Raw genomic sequence first — 15,471 nt, 5'->3', positions numbered from 1 at the left:
GCCTTAATTAACAAATATGAATTCCTTGGGATTTTGTATACACATAAGTAGACAAGGCTACTGATGAGACACTAGTTTAGTAACTGATAGATTATTGTACAGATAGAGATGACTGTATGCATTTTAGCACAGACAAAACTCCAGCATTTCCTTTTCTTTACAGATTGAGAAAATGTTTCATTTTCAATAAAGAAACTAGTTTCAGATGAAGAGTCTGAGGGCAAGAGAGATATAACTGATACAGCCTTCTCTATTAGAGAAAAAGTGTTTTTCTCTACTAGGAACATATACAATCTCTCACTGAATACAGAGCCTTGTAATCAAGTGAAGATCAACCAAACAATTTCCCACTGTTTTGATATATTTACAGGTTCTGGCACATAGCGGTCTGGTTTGCACATAGCACGAAGCCCAGCTATGGCTAAATGTGTACGAGGAAGTATATGGGTACTCACCAGGAAAGACAATGGCTGCCTTCACACCTCCCCAAGTCCAGCTGCTGCTGCTCTACCCAAAGCTAAGTCACTGTTTGGCTTAGCACTACATCTGAACGCAGACTCATGGTTTGCACTAAGAGATGTAGCCAAGGTTTGCTCTTGGCTGACTGCCTTCAACAGGAAACATGTCTTCAACAGGCAGTCTGAAGAAGTGTGCATGCACACGAAAGCTCATACCAAGAACTAACTTAGTTGGTCTTTAAGGTGCTACTGGAAAGAATTTTTTTATTTTGCCTTCAACAAGTCACTCAAGTCCTACCGACTCCCATCACTGTAAGTTCACTCACTATTCCTCCCACACACACTCTTAGTAATTAAGACTGCATTCATGTATATTTTTTAGCATAGTTGGCCCTTCTTTTCCATGATGAGCTCACACATTACTGCTGGTATGTGAATCCAGGAACCATGTGGATCTTTCCGATGCAGTTTGTCCTGTCCACATGGTTCCAGTATTCAAACAAATGTCGTAGCAATGTGAGATCTTGCCACAAGAAAGCAGTTCTTGAACTACTAGAGGACCTCTGCTTCTTGTTCTGTGAAACAGTCAGAAAAAGAACTACAGTGGTACCTCGGGTTAAGTACTTAATTCGTTCTGGAGTCCGTTCTTAACCTGAAACTGTTCTTAACCTGAAGCACCATTTTAGCTAATGGGGCCTCCTGCTGCTGCCGGAGCAAGATTTCTGTTCTTATCCTGAAGCAAAGTTCTTAACCTGAGGTACTATTTCTGGGTTAGCGGAGTCTGTAACCTGAAGCATATGTAACCTGAAGCGTATGTAACCCGAGGTACCACTGTACTGACCTCAGCTTCTCAGTAATCCAAAGAACTGTTGAGGCTAAAGGCTGGTGAGAACAAATGGCATGTGGTTATTTTTCTAAGTGTAAGTGTGTAAGTCAAATACATGGAAGCTACTTACACAGGGACAGCGGCAATCATGCCCACTTTTCCTGAACCACCACCTTCACAAAATGTCTAACATAAAACCTGTATTAACATTTCTTCTCGTTGACATACACCTAAGTATATACGGCTGCATAAAGAAAATGAGCTCTCATTTGTTTGTGTAAATAAAATTCTGCTCCCTTCAATTTCCTGCAAACCCGCCCCCCAAACCACATCACAACTTTCATTTAAAACTTGGTGGCACTGTAAAACAGCATTTTGCAAAAGAGCATATTGAGACTGCTGCAAGTAGGGATGTTTAAAGTCAATTTTGGCTATACAAGTCCTCCAGCTTGCCTAAAAGGACTCCGTAGGTTGCAGTATGTGTGTGCTCATCTTCATGAGCAGGATAGCAGAGTTGGTTAGAGCGTGGTGCTGATGATGCCCAGGTTGCAGGTTTGATCCCCGTATGGGACAACTGCATATTCCTGCACTTTAGGAGTTGGGTTCTATGATTCATTGCAGTACTATTCTGAATAGGTCCCATGAATAAATGGGACATGCAAGTCCACTGTTTTTCTACTGTACTTCAAAACCTCTGGGTTATCCATCTGCCTTTTAAAAAACCAGCAATGAGTGAAGGGACAGGGCATGGAAAGAATTCTATTCTTCCTGGCGAATTCCCACTTTGGTAGCTAATCTTTCAAATATGCTGCAGGCTGGCAAGAACATTACTGCTCATCATACACTGCTAGGTTTTCATTAAAGGCTTTCAAGAGCATATTTACTGAAAGGTGGCCAATGACACTGTAAATAAATAGGCCATGTTAGAGACTGTATATGTTGGGTATATGACCAGTTGCCAATTTTTTTTTGTATACAGCCTTCCCAACCTTGTCCATTCAGATGTTTGGACTATGACTTCCTTCACCCCAGCCAGTCTGGTCAATGGTCAGGAACAATGAGAATTACAGTCCAGAATATTTGAAAGGTACCAGGTTATGGAAGCTTGCACCCTGGTAATTTGTATTTTGTTTGCAGCCTATTTCTTAGCTTCAGTGTCAGACCAGAAGCCCTATATACCAACAGACATTAAACCATCTTGCTCACTATTGTGCATCCCTTCCCCACACAGTCACATCCCAAATTAGTACCCACTCACAATTACTATAATCCTTTTAACCTGCATTATTAGTAAAATACTTTGCAATAAAATTGGATATCCTTTCATTCTGAGCTCTGGACAGTTTTCTGAGTGCTAATTCTTCCATGTATGGTAGTACAGAATTTAAGGTAAAGGTAAAGGACCCCTGGATGGTTAAGTCCAGTCAAACTTGACTATGGGGTGAGGCCGAGGGAGCTGGCGTTTGCCTGCAGACAGCTTTCCGGGCCAACATGTGGCCAACATGACTAAACCACTTCTGGAACAGTGGAACACAATGACGAGTGCCAGAGCACATGGAAACGCTATTTACCCTCCCCCTGCAGCAGTACCTATTTATCTACTTGCACTGGCCTGCTTTTGAACTGCTATGTTGGCAGAAGCTGGGGCAGAGCAATGGGAGCTCAACCCGTTGCATGGATTCTAACCGCCAACCTTCCAATCGGCAAGCCCAAGAGGCTCAGTGGTTTAGACTTACTATAAAATGTAATATCATATGGTGCACCATGACTCTGAACTGAAGATGTCATCACACATGAATGTACATATGTTTGTTCACCTACCAAACATATATACCACCCTGCACTCAAAGGTCCCATGGTGTAAATACACAAAACTTAATATCAATAATATAAAAAACAGAACAATATAAATTTCATACAAATAAAACAGCAGCAGCAACAAAAACCCAACCCAATGTACCTCTCTCCCTTACCCAAAAGTCTGAGCAAAGAGGTGCACCTTCACAATGCAATGACAATGATGTTATGGTGAAATGCACGCCAGAGGGAAGGTCATTCCACAGGCAAGGGGCCACCACTGAGAAGGCCTGGCCACGAGTCCCATTGGGGTGTGGCACCACAAACAGGGCTTCCCCACAAATTATAACACATGGGCAGGAAAATGTGAGAGGGATGTGGTTCTTTCAGATATTCACTTATTTACCATTTATTTGCATGAGGGTGAGCACCCATCGAGGGAATTTTGCCTCACTGGCTCCATCTGGTGGATGCTTAGGCAGCGACTATCACTTGGGAACTTGGTTTCGCAACCCACCATTTGGCTAGAAGGCCAAATCAAAGGAAGGTGCTATGGGGATCTGGCTTAGCATTGTGGTTTAATTCATCCATAGTTTACCTGGACTGGAGCGCTGGATGAGAGATGAGTCACATCTCCAATTCTGGCAGCAGCACGGGGGTCACTTGAGCTGATGAGGACAGGGGCGCTAATTTCCATGGAATGCCTGTTATTCATGGCCTGAGAAGATTTGTGTGTCATACTGAGAGCAGTGAAGGAGTGGCGCTTCTTGGCATTCTTCTTGCCATCAATGTGCCTCTGAATGGCACTGACTGCTCCGGCACTGTTCAATGTACAGCACTGGACCGTGTTTACGGCCAGGTTAGTGTCAGCTGGCAAAGGGACATCACTGCCAGATGCGGAAGTTAGATTGGTCTTGTCCATCTCAATAAGGTGTTTAGCTGAGTCGTTGAGCTAAAAATGAAGAAATGAAAGAAAAAAAAAGAAGGGAAAAAGTGGGCATTACAGAACTGTATAGTTCCAGAGTTCAAATTCTGCACTCAAGGTGACGGTTGTTCCGTTCTTTGCTTTTACAAGCCCCCAAAATGAACAGAACCGTATGCTACGTAGACATCCGGTGAAATCCAGTGCAGCCATCCTGCTTGTGGAGCGGATTATGAGCCAGTGGAGACGCCTGCTAGTGTGAGATGGGGCGGCAATGTTCTCTGGTTTCACCTTTGCCCTGCAGCCCCTCCCTATTTCACACCACTTTCCACACTGTTCTTATATTAGCAGATGCTTCTATGGACTCAAAAGCCTCTCCACAAATGGAATGTCAGCATTGCATTTCACCCTCTTTTTAAAATAAGCAGGCAAAAACGCAAGAGTGGGCAGTAGCGATATAACCGAATGAAATGCTTTTTTTTTTTTTTACAGATACGGCTGCAACAAGTCCCTCCCATGGGCAAAGCACATGAGAGCAATGCACGAAGCTAGCCTACTGATTGCTCTGTGATATGCAAGAGTGTGGAATCCCAATGACAATTCAGAGATCTGCTGAGGAGCCAAGTCACATGCATTATTTATTCGTTCGTAGAAGGGCATTACAACATTGTAACCTCGTACAGTTCAGATTTTGCGTTTCGCAAATTATATCTTCTTTAATAACAAACAGTAGAAGACTCCCTTTACTTTAAAATAATAATAAAAGACTCCAGTAGACTGCAACACTGGCAGGGTCTGTCAATGCATTACCTATATGGCAACCTGCAAAAAGTACTAGTCAATATTCCCTCAAAAATCCACAATGCACAATGCTCTTCTTGCCCAGCTCCTGCGTGTGGTGGCTTGGCCTCTACTACATCGAACACATCGCTTAAACATGCCCACATTTTACTGAATGCCAGGACTGGACACCCAGATGATCTTCTTTTCAGAATGCAGGAGAGGTGCAAAGAGTTTATCCGTGTGAGTGAGCACAGCAGTGATTGATTTAAGTGCCTTTTTCCTACTGGCGAGGGCAGGGGCAGGGCATGCCTAAACTATTCTGTGGTCCTGCCTCTGTTCTAATTTGCAGATACAGCTGCCATTTTGTGACTGGTGCCCACGGCACTTATGGAAAATTCCAGGTATGTCCACTGGTCCACGAAAGTTGGCAACCTCCGTACTTCTGAATTAAACTGGGAGAGTGATGTTTCGCACACACAGGGCGAGCTTATGAAGTAAGTTCCATGCATGAATGCGTGCCACCAGCTCACTGGATGCTCTCTTGAATGGTGCAAGGGTGAGGAACCTGCTGGAGTAACGTAACACCAGCGTGTATTATCCTTTCTCAGAAGGCTGCATGTTGACTCGGGGTGACACACAAATCTGCAATTTTCCAAGCCTAAGAATGTGTATAGAAATGCTGAAAACTTCACTATTTCCTCATTCCCTGCTGTGGTGCGAGGCTGGCAGGTGAAAATGAACTGAACTCTCTTGGTTTCCAGCTGAGGCCATAGGGGCACCCTTAGGAAAAACACACCTGCATCTCTTGGGGGGTATGTCACACCTTCTTGGAAATGTGCTATAGCATAACAGTTATGGGCAATGCTCCCCCCCCCCCGAGGGTGCTCAAGCGTATGTAGTACAGACGCCTCTTTTTGTTGTTGTTAAAAAGTGCAGCACTTACTGTACCAACTTCATGGTGAGTACCGGCACCTATTTTTCTAGGGGGGGGGAGCACTGGGCACGGAGCACTGCAAGGTGATCTCAGGGTAAGCTGCATGGTTGTGTGTGCCCTGGTACAAATGTCAGATCAGATGTAAGGCCCAAGCTGTGAACAGGCTGCATGACAGATGCATACATTGACCTGTGCTATGTACTCTGCAAATGGGTGCAGTGTGGCATCACATTACAGTGGTACCTCTGGTTGTGAACGGGATCCAGAAGCCGGAGTTCCGGAGCCCCGTTCACAACATGAAAAGAGTGCAACCCGCAGTGGCGCGTCTGCACACACGCAGGTTGCAATTCGGCGCTTCTGCACATGACGTCATTTTGTGCTTCGGCGCGAGTGGCGAAACCCGGAAGTAACCCTTTCCGGTACTTCCGGGTTGCCATGGGACGCAACTTGAAAGAACGTAACATGAAGCAGACGTAACATGAGGTATGACTACTGCAAAAGGAAAACGAGCACCTCAGATATTCCTCTATGACACGTTAGTTTTCTGTTTTCGGAGATCTGTTCGGTGGCAATGCAATCAAAGGGTTTTTCAACTGACCTGCAGTGTGAAGTAGTACACCCCTTTCCGCCACCTAAACCAGAGCTTTCTAAACTTTTCATGTTGGTGATACACTTTTTAGACATGCATCACTTTGTGACACAGCAATTCAGTGTTACTAGCAAACCGGAAGTTAAACCAGCCTCTTTCCAGCCCCTGAAGAAGTGTGGGGAGCGCTCACGTGACACATGTAGACACTGAAGCCGACACGCAGTTTGGAAAGCTCTGACCTGAACATTCAACCACCTAGTTTTGCTCTCTGCAATATAAACCTTTGTACTTCTTTCCAGCTCTCCCCAAGGTTTCCACCCCAATGAAACTACTTCCCCTTCCTCATAGAAGCTGGGCTTCAAACTGTTTTTGTTCCCTAAGGAACTAAACACTCGGCACGATCAGATCTGCTCCGCCAATGAGTAGCGGAAGCTTTATTTTGATAGGCACAATACAGTAACAATATAGAAGCTGTTGATATAACTATAGAACAGATTTGTACAATTTGTAACTCACCAAGCTAAACACAGCCCACGTCTGCCAGACAACCCTTCTGTTTTTGTAAAAACCTCGTGGGCCACTACACAATTCTGAGGACAGGCATCCTCTGAAAATAATTTCATATTTCCCCTCCCCTCTTAAAAGTACAGTGGTACCTCGGGTTACATACGCTTCAGATTACAGACTCTGCTAACCCAGAAATAGTACCTTGGGTTAAGAACTTTGCTTCAGGATGAGAACAGAAATCGCACAGTGGTGGTGCGGCAGCAGCAGGAGGCCCCATTAGCTAAAGTGGTGCTTCAGGTTAAGAACAGTTTTAGGTTAAGAACGGACCTCCAGAACGAATTAAGTACTTAACCCGAGGTACCACTGTATATTAAAAGTGCAGGATAAGGATACTTGAACCACATTCTCTAAGGCTGCAATCCTAAAGCAATGCTTACTTAGGAGTAAGCTCCATTGAACTAAATGTGAATTACTACTTACAGAACATGCATAGGATTGCAATAGTATACTGCAGTATACTATTGGCTGCTGTCCAATAGGAAAGGCAAAAGTATCTAGGGGGAGAGTACCGTATTTTTCGTCCCATAGGACACTCCGCCCCATAAGACGCACCTAGTTTTTTGGGGGGGAAATAAAGGGAATTCCCCCCCTTTATTTCCCCCCCAAAAGCAGGTCGGGGAAACCGAACCAGGTCGAGGAACAGCGGGATGGCGGCGCTGCGCCTCCCTGCTGTCCCCTGAGCTTGTGGGGCTGGCCGATGTCTGCCTGGCGCGAGGGGCGCCCTGCTTCAGGCCGCCCCGCCCGCCGGGCGGCAGGCTGCTATCCGCAGCGTGGGGAGCCCTGCGGGGAACTCCCGCAAGGCTGCCTAGGCTGCGGAGGTGTTCCTGAAGCACGGGGCGCTCTGCTTTCAGGGCGCCCGATGCTCCGGGAAGCAGGCTGCTATCCACAGCCTAGGCATCCCTGCAGGACCTCCTGCAGGGCTGCCTAGGCTGTGGATGTCTTCCTGAAGCCTGGAGAGCGAGAGGGGTCGGGTGCGTACCGACCCCTCTCGCTCTCCAAGCTTCAGCGAAAGCCTGCATTCGCCCCATAGGACGCACCCAGATTTCCCCTTCATTTTTGGAGGGGAAAAAGTGCGTCCTATAGGGCGAAAAATACGGTAGGTTCTGAACTAGGCTGAGGTTTATACTTGCATGAGCCCTACATCTCAGCTGCAAATACTTTCCAGGGGCTCACAAATAGCCCCCACTTGCCACTTTCTTCTGCTTGCCGCTGCTATCTTTCCTTCTGCAGATAACACAATGGGTAGGAGCAACTCCCAAATCAATACTCTTTTCCTTGAAGCCCCTATTTCCTCTCTCTCCTGGTGCAATCTCATTAGAGTCCTAAGAAAGTCATTTTCTTGGACCAAAAACAATCAATGATGCCAGAACAGAGAGGAGACAGTAGGAGGAGTCGCAGAAGAGAAGCCCTGTTCTCTTTCCATTTGCACAGAGCCCCACAAGTTCTGTACCTGTCTTTCGTGGAGCTGTGTCTTTTGTTCCTTAACCCCCCCCCCAAAAAAAAAAAAAGTGAGGAGAGGAGCTTGTAGTCTTAGCTTCTCTGAAGCCACAGAGTGGCTTTGAATGGCAATCAGTTCCCATTTTTCCCAGCAAATGCTTGTGTATTCTTATAGAAGCCTGCCTTCGACTTTGGGTACTTTTGAGATATGTTTTATTTATTTATTTTTTTAAAAGATAGAGAGAAGCAGATAAGCACACTACAGCCAAGTTCCTAATACACCCAGCTTCGTATGCTTTAAATACATGAAGCCCACTCTGTGCAACTGATGAAATCATTGCTAATTGGAAGGAATAAAGTTAAGCAACTCAAAACCAAGCAGGGGAAATGTCTACATCTGCAGTTCCAAAGTACAATAAGTGTTTTGCATTTTTTTTAGATCAATAAAATACACAGCATGCTTAGGTATCTACTATGGTACCTCGGTTAAGAACTTAATTCGTTCCGGAGGTCCATTCTTAACCTGAAACTGTTCTTAACCTGAAGCACCACTTTAGCTAATGGGGCCTCCTGCTGCTGCCGCCGCGTGATTTCTGTTCTCATCCTGAAGCAAAGTTCTTAACCCAAGGTACTATTTCTGGGTTAGCGGAGTCTGTAACCTGAAGCATCTGTAACCCGAGGTACCACTGTATGATGCTCTTTGCCAGTGATGGGTAGTCTGTAGCCTAAGGCCCTCTCCCTAATTTCATGTGGATGGGGGGGGGAGGCAGGTGGTAGAGAAGGGGAGAGAGTTGGGGAAAACATGTATGTGGAGGAAGGGGGCAGAGAAGCTGGAAGGAGAGGGGTAAAGTCCTCTGCAACTGATCCATGTGCAGACCACTTAAGAGTGCATTTGAACATCAGGATGGCTTCAGAGGATTGGCAGGTGAATGCCCTGGACCACCTCTCAAAGTGGCTCTGAGGGACAGGGAAGTTTTCCAGTTAGTTTCAGTGCAATCCTATACATGCGTAAAGGTAAGGGTAAAGGGACCCTTGACCATTAGGCCCAGTCGTGACTGACTCTGGGGTTGCGGCGCTCATCTCGCTTTATTGGCCAAGGAAGCCGGCGTACAGCTTCTGGGTTATGTGGCCAGCATGACTAAGCCACTTCTGGTGAACCAGAGCAGCACATGGAAACGCCATTTACCTTCCTGCCAGAGCGGTACCTATTTATCTACTTGCACTTTGACGTGCTTTTGAACTGCTAGGTTGGCAGGAGCTGGGGCAGAGGAACAGGAGCTCACCCCATGACGGGGATTTGAACCACCGACCTTCTGATCGGCAAGTCCTAGGCTCTGTAGTTTAACCCACAGCGCCACCTGCGTCCCTTGTGTACTCAAAGGCAAATCCCATCGAGTTCAGTGGGAATTGCTCTCAGGGAAGTGGATATAGGGTTGCAGTCTTAATGGTTCTGCTGGGAAGTGCTGCTAAGCTTTCTTTGACAATAGGGGGGTTACCACGTTAGTCAAAACTGTTTCACTTTGAGGTATGACCAAGCTGGGGGTGGGGAGAGTCTGGTTCAAGGAGGAAAAGGAAATGACAGGGATCCACATTGCTAAGGGGCCTGCTGAAACCTGAAGTCAGACATGGAAGTGAGACTTTACTTCATAGCAGGAGGAAGAAATGGGGAGCCCAGTGGTGGTAGCATCTCCTGCTACATAAATCATGTTGAAGTTATTTATTTTTTAATGTGAGGTATTTTTCTTTTGGGACACGGGTGGTGCTGTGGGTTAAACCACAGAGCCTAGGACTTGCCGATCAGAAGGTCGGCAGTTTGAACCAGCCCCCGTTGCTCGGTCCCTACAGCTGCCAACCTAGCAGTTCAAAAGCACGTCAAAGTGCAAGTAAATAAATAGGTATCGCTCCGGCGGGAAGGTAAATGGCATTTCTGTGCGCTGCTCTGGTTCACCAGAAGAAGCTGGCCACATGACCCAGAAGCTGTACGCTGGCTCCCTCAACCAATAAAGCAAGATGAGCGCCGCAACCCTAGTGTCGGCCACGACTGGACCTAATGGTCAGGGGTCCCTTTACCTTTTTTTTCTTTTAGATCTTAATCTAGGTTAAGCTTGGTAAAGAGGCTTAAGATGTATGCTGGTTTAGTCTGAATTTCTGTAGGGTTGACTCCTCAGCTTACAAATCTACACATATTTGAACAAAGACTATTATGAAATTGATGGAAAGTTATGCAAGATCATCACGAAAACAGTCTTTGTGTTTCGTGTTATTTTTGTCGTTTCTGTAGCAACAGCAGCAAATGATGGAAATGTAAGAGACAGTTGTAATTAATTTGATGTAGGCATAAAACAAAATATGTTTCTTTAAGGCCTCTTAAGGACAGGGATGGGGAAGAACAGCAATTAATGAAAATTAATCTTGTGGGGGGGGGGGGGGCGGAGCAACACTGTATTTGAACATTTCGGTGTCTGTACTTCCAAGAGTTTAAAACAGTACTGAAAAAGCTAAGGATAAAGAGGTTTCCCGAATGCCCCTATGAGAGAAATAACAATATCTGCAAACAATTTGGAAACTGGAATGTAAAGCTGCCCACAATGTTCTGTCCTGTGTGATTTTAAGTAAAACTGTAATGCTCATGACTAAGTTTATAACAGTAATAATTTCTTTGGTACATTTCTATCACTTTCTTCCTCCGGGCAACTTAGCACAGTCTACAAAGGATTTGATCATCACAACAACCCTGTGACTAGGTCCAGATGAAAAAGCAACCTTCATAGCTAGCGATTTCAACCAGAGCCTCACTACCCAAGTCCTACACCCTAATACAAAAACAATTAGTGATATATAGTGCTTCTTAGATTCTATCCTGTTGATTATTCTCAGACACTGCAAGTTCTACTCATTAGGGATCATATATTCATTACCAAGAGATACTTCAGCAATGCAGCAGGACTCTGAAAGCAGACAATATTGTTTGTGTACCCACTGACATATTGTTACAGATGCTGGGAGAAACCCTTTGTCAGGCTGAAGGTTTGCTAGCTCCAGGATGTTTGCACTTCAGTAAACGAGTGCAAGATGGGAAGATTTGCTACCTGCCACAGAAGTGTTTATTTACTCCAACAAGCTCTAAATGTTACAAAGACACCACAAGTCTCCACTGTACTGTGTCATCCAAAGCAGGGATGTCCAACAGGTCGATTGCGATCTACTGGTCGATCCCTGCAAGGTTTTGCTCGATCGCTGGGCCCCTTCTGGCCTCCATCGTTGGAGAATGGAAGACGGAATTTACAAACCGAGGCTGTCCCCCCCCCCCCCGACAGCAATCCTTCGGTGAGTTGCTGGTTCACTTTGACCTCAAAATAATGCAAAAACGTTGTACCCCCCTCCCAAAAGCTAATCAACTTATGCCCCAAACCCCCTAAAAATGGGGCTTTCTCCCTCCCTAAAAAGCTCAACAACTTTGACCTGAACCCTTAAAAAACGGGGATAGATCACTGCCAGTTTTTAATTCTGTGAGTAGATTGCAGCCTCTTGCAAGTTGGCCACCCCTGATCCAAAGGAAACAAAATGCAGAAATGCTATCCTTCATTTTTCTCCCTGCTCAGCAAGTGGGAGGTGTGTAACATTTCACAGTCCCTTTTTATAAACCTCCATAATCAACTTTTTACTAACAACCAATTAGGAAAGCATTACCCCGAGCTGAGCATTTCTTTCATTTCACTATTTATGAGCATGACTAGATGTATACTGAAAAGGCAGAGGTCCATGTAGCTAATCATAGGAATCCTAAATAAATATAACGATAAATAATTGAACATAAATAACAAATCAAAAACATTTTTCAAAGAAGCGTAGGGCAAAAGAACACGAAACTAGGCTTACTTCCAAACTACAGCATTTTAGTGCTGTGGAGGCTCTGCTTGCCGATCGAAAGGTCGGCGGTTCGAATCCCCCCGGCGGGGTGCGCTCCCGCTGCTCGGTCCCAGCGCCTGCCCACCTAGCAGTTCGAAAGCACCCCCGGGGGCAAGTAGATAAATAGGTACCGCTTACCAGCGGGAAGGTAAACGGCGTTCCGTGTGCGGCTCTGGCTCGCCAGAGCAGCGATGTCACGCTGGCCACGTGACCCGGAAGTGTCCCTGGACAGCGCTGGCCCCCGGCCAATAGATGTGAGATGGGCGCACAAACCCCACAGTCTGTCAAGACTGGCCCGTTCGGGCAGGGGTACCTTTACCTTTAATTAAAGTGTTTTGTTATCCAGCACTGCTCTACCTAATGGCTACACTCCTATGTTTACTCATTTGTTCGGCAAAGATCCCCTGCAATGTGAAGTAAAAGCATCCTGTTTATAGGTTCTGCCTGATTTATTGCTTCCTGTTCAACACAACAGAGGGATCATTGATGAATGGTCTATTAGAAAGCCAGCTTTGGCTCCCCAGAAAAGTTGGGGGGGGGTAAAGACTTTAATTACTGCTTTCCTTGAATTGGTTTTCCTTTCCTTTCCATTATAGCAAAACAGGGCTATTTCACCCTAAAAGAAAGAAAATATGAACACATTCGTGGTTTAAAACTCAAGGAAGTTGCGTTCCAAGTCGCATGGGCCCACTGCTGAACACACCAGAGAGGGAGCGGCCATATATTCACTTGATACACGTTGCCTGTTTGGTTCTGCCATACCAACAACCCCCAGCTCCTATTCATGAAGCTGTTGCCTGCGCTATCACCTGTGCACATGCAGCGTCTGTTTCTTTTGCATGCATCTCAGCTTAACTGTGGTGTGAATGTGCCTTATGTTTTCAAATGAGGAGGAAGGTGGTTTGAGGGAAACACATCAAACAGCAGTCTTTCGCAAGCAACTACCCGATAGAGATGGATTGTGGCCAATGTCATGGGTATATAGCTTCAAAGACCAGCAGTGAGAGCGCAGTCGAGTCAGAGTAAACAGCAATGTGTACATAACCTGATGCGCATAGATATAGATATAGATATAGATATAGATATAGATATATAGATAGGAGAATACCTAGTTTGGGGCAAGTACTCTTTGGTGAGAAAACCCCAGCAGAGATTTAAAACCACAAAATAGGTAAAGGTAAAGGTACCCCTGCCCGAACGGGCCAGTCTTGACAGACTCTGGGGTTTGTGCGCCCATCTCACATCTATTGGCCGGGGGCCAGCGCTGTCCGAAGACACTTCCGGGTCACGTGGCCAGCGTGACAAAGCTGCATCTGGCGAGCCAGCGCAGCACACGGAACGCCGTTTACCTTCCCGCTGGTAAGCGGTACCTATTTATCTACTTGCACCCGGGGGTGCTTTCGAACTGCTAGGTTGGCAGGCGCTGGGACCGAACGAAGGGAGCGCACCCCGCCGCGGGGATTCGAACTGCCGACCTTTCGATCGGCAAGCCCTAGGCGCTGAGGCTTTAACCCACAGCGCCACCCGCGTCCAAAACCACAAAATAAAGCATGGTAAATACACCTTTAAATATGCCCCTGTGAGTTCCAAATCTCCCCTCTTCCCCCAGCATAGGAGAAGACACATGTTTGTAAGTAAACCATTTTTTTATAACTTACCAAACTCTTCAAAGGTCAGTTTCATATAATCATATGATTTTCCATATATCAGTCAGAAAAGTTGCACAGGCAGCAAAACTTGGCTTAGTTACAGTGGTGGAAGTTCCTAAATTATTGGTATAGGAACTCAAGAGTGGCTTGTTGGACCCATGCAGCTAAGCTGAGGCTACCAGCTTAGCCTCTTCACACACTGATCTTCTCAGGTAGACTGGGGGAATCAAGGCTTAAGCAGGTGGATTATATCAGGCTGATTAACTCACACAGCCAAGGCTAACACTTTAAGTCCCAACATTTGTTTTGTTCTATAGAGCCCAATCACACGCCTTTAGTGAAACTGATTAGGCAAGACGAAGTATGTGGTTGTGAAAGTGGGGAAATCTTTATTACTGTATTATTACTGTATTGTTATTATTATAGTTGCTGGTAGAAAATGAAAGATCCTAGCTATTAGAAACAGCACTTGCATGCATTTAACAGATAATGAATAGAGCTAATGTAGTGAGAGCTGGACCATAAAGAAGGCTGATCGCCAAAGAATTGATGCTTTTGAATTATGGTGCTGCAAGAAGATCAAACCGATCCATTCTTAAGGAAATCAGCCCTGAGTGCTCACTGGAAGGACAGATCCTGAAGCTGAGGCTCCAATACTTTGGCTACCTCATGAGAAGAGAAGACTCCCTGGAAAAGACCCTGATGTTGGGAAAGATTGAGGGCACAAGAGAAGGGGACGACAGAGGACGATATGGTTGGACAGTGCTCTCGAAGCTACTAATGTGAGTTTGACCAAACTGCGGGAGGCAGTGGAAGACAGGAGTGCCTGGCGTGCTCTGGTCCATGGGGTCACGAAGAGTCGGACACGACTAAACGACTAAACAACAAAATGCAATTCTGAAAAAGTACGACTCTTGTATGTACAAGATTAAAAGAAAAAAGATTTTGTAAGCTGATATGGTCTATGAATTGTGCTTGTCCTCTTTTATAAACTGTTTCATAGATGAAGGATTCTTTTTGTACAAGAAACCCTGCATCTCGTGTGCCAACAGCTTAAATGCTTTTTATTAAATCTATAAATTATTCTGGACCTGTCCAGTGATTATTTTTAAGAAGTAATGTCCACTGGAGCACTGATGAATACACAAGAGCTCTCCCAGCAGCAACAGCCTCCCTCATAATTTCAAGAGAGGAAGAAAATGCAATCCACATTCCTTCACAAATATGGTTCTGCTCCCTTAATGAAGGGAGAAGCCAAGCTATGTTGATCTCTGCACCGGGAAGAATATTTAGAATGTATCCCCACTACCAGGTGACTGATTAAACAAAACTCCAGATTCACTGTGTATCCACTTCACGGTATCCCTAAGAGAATACTGCATCTGTTTTATTCGCATATATATAATCCTGAACGTTTTTTTAAAAATTGGTCTCTCCCTTTCTTGCCAGCTATTTGGACAAATGAGACTCCCATGGAGGTTCTACAAACAGCAAAAAATTGTTATGAAAAATTAAGTGCTACACAATAGCTCTCAACATTGATCACTGTATTGTTGTGCAGTTGCTAATTTATGTCTGGGCAGGGACCAGCGAACACAGA

At 45.4% G+C, this 15,471-nt stretch overlaps 1 protein-coding gene across 2 annotated transcripts in view; it reads right to left on the bottom strand.

Moving 5' to 3' along the window:
• The window catches only part of SH3RF3 (SH3 domain containing ring finger 3), a 209,667-nt gene that overhangs the window by 45,837 nt on the left and 148,359 nt on the right, over window positions 1-15,471 (bottom strand). Inside the window, exon 4 of one of the 2 annotated variants that reach the window (XM_082218589.1) lies at window positions 3,680-4,033. The exons of the other annotated variant lie outside the window; for it this stretch is intronic. Within the exon in view, the coding sequence (XP_082074715.1) occupies window positions 3,680-4,033 (354 nt within the window). The remainder of the gene's footprint in view (window positions 1-3,679; window positions 4,034-15,471) is intronic. 2 annotated transcript variants of the gene reach the window in all.

This window comes from Podarcis vaucheri, assembly GCF_965113315.1.
Source record: "Podarcis vaucheri genome assembly, chromosome: 4".
NCBI classification, from domain to species: Eukaryota; Metazoa; Chordata; class Lepidosauria; order Squamata; family Lacertidae; genus Podarcis; species Podarcis vaucheri.
This window is presented reverse-complemented; position numbering and strand designations above follow the sequence as displayed.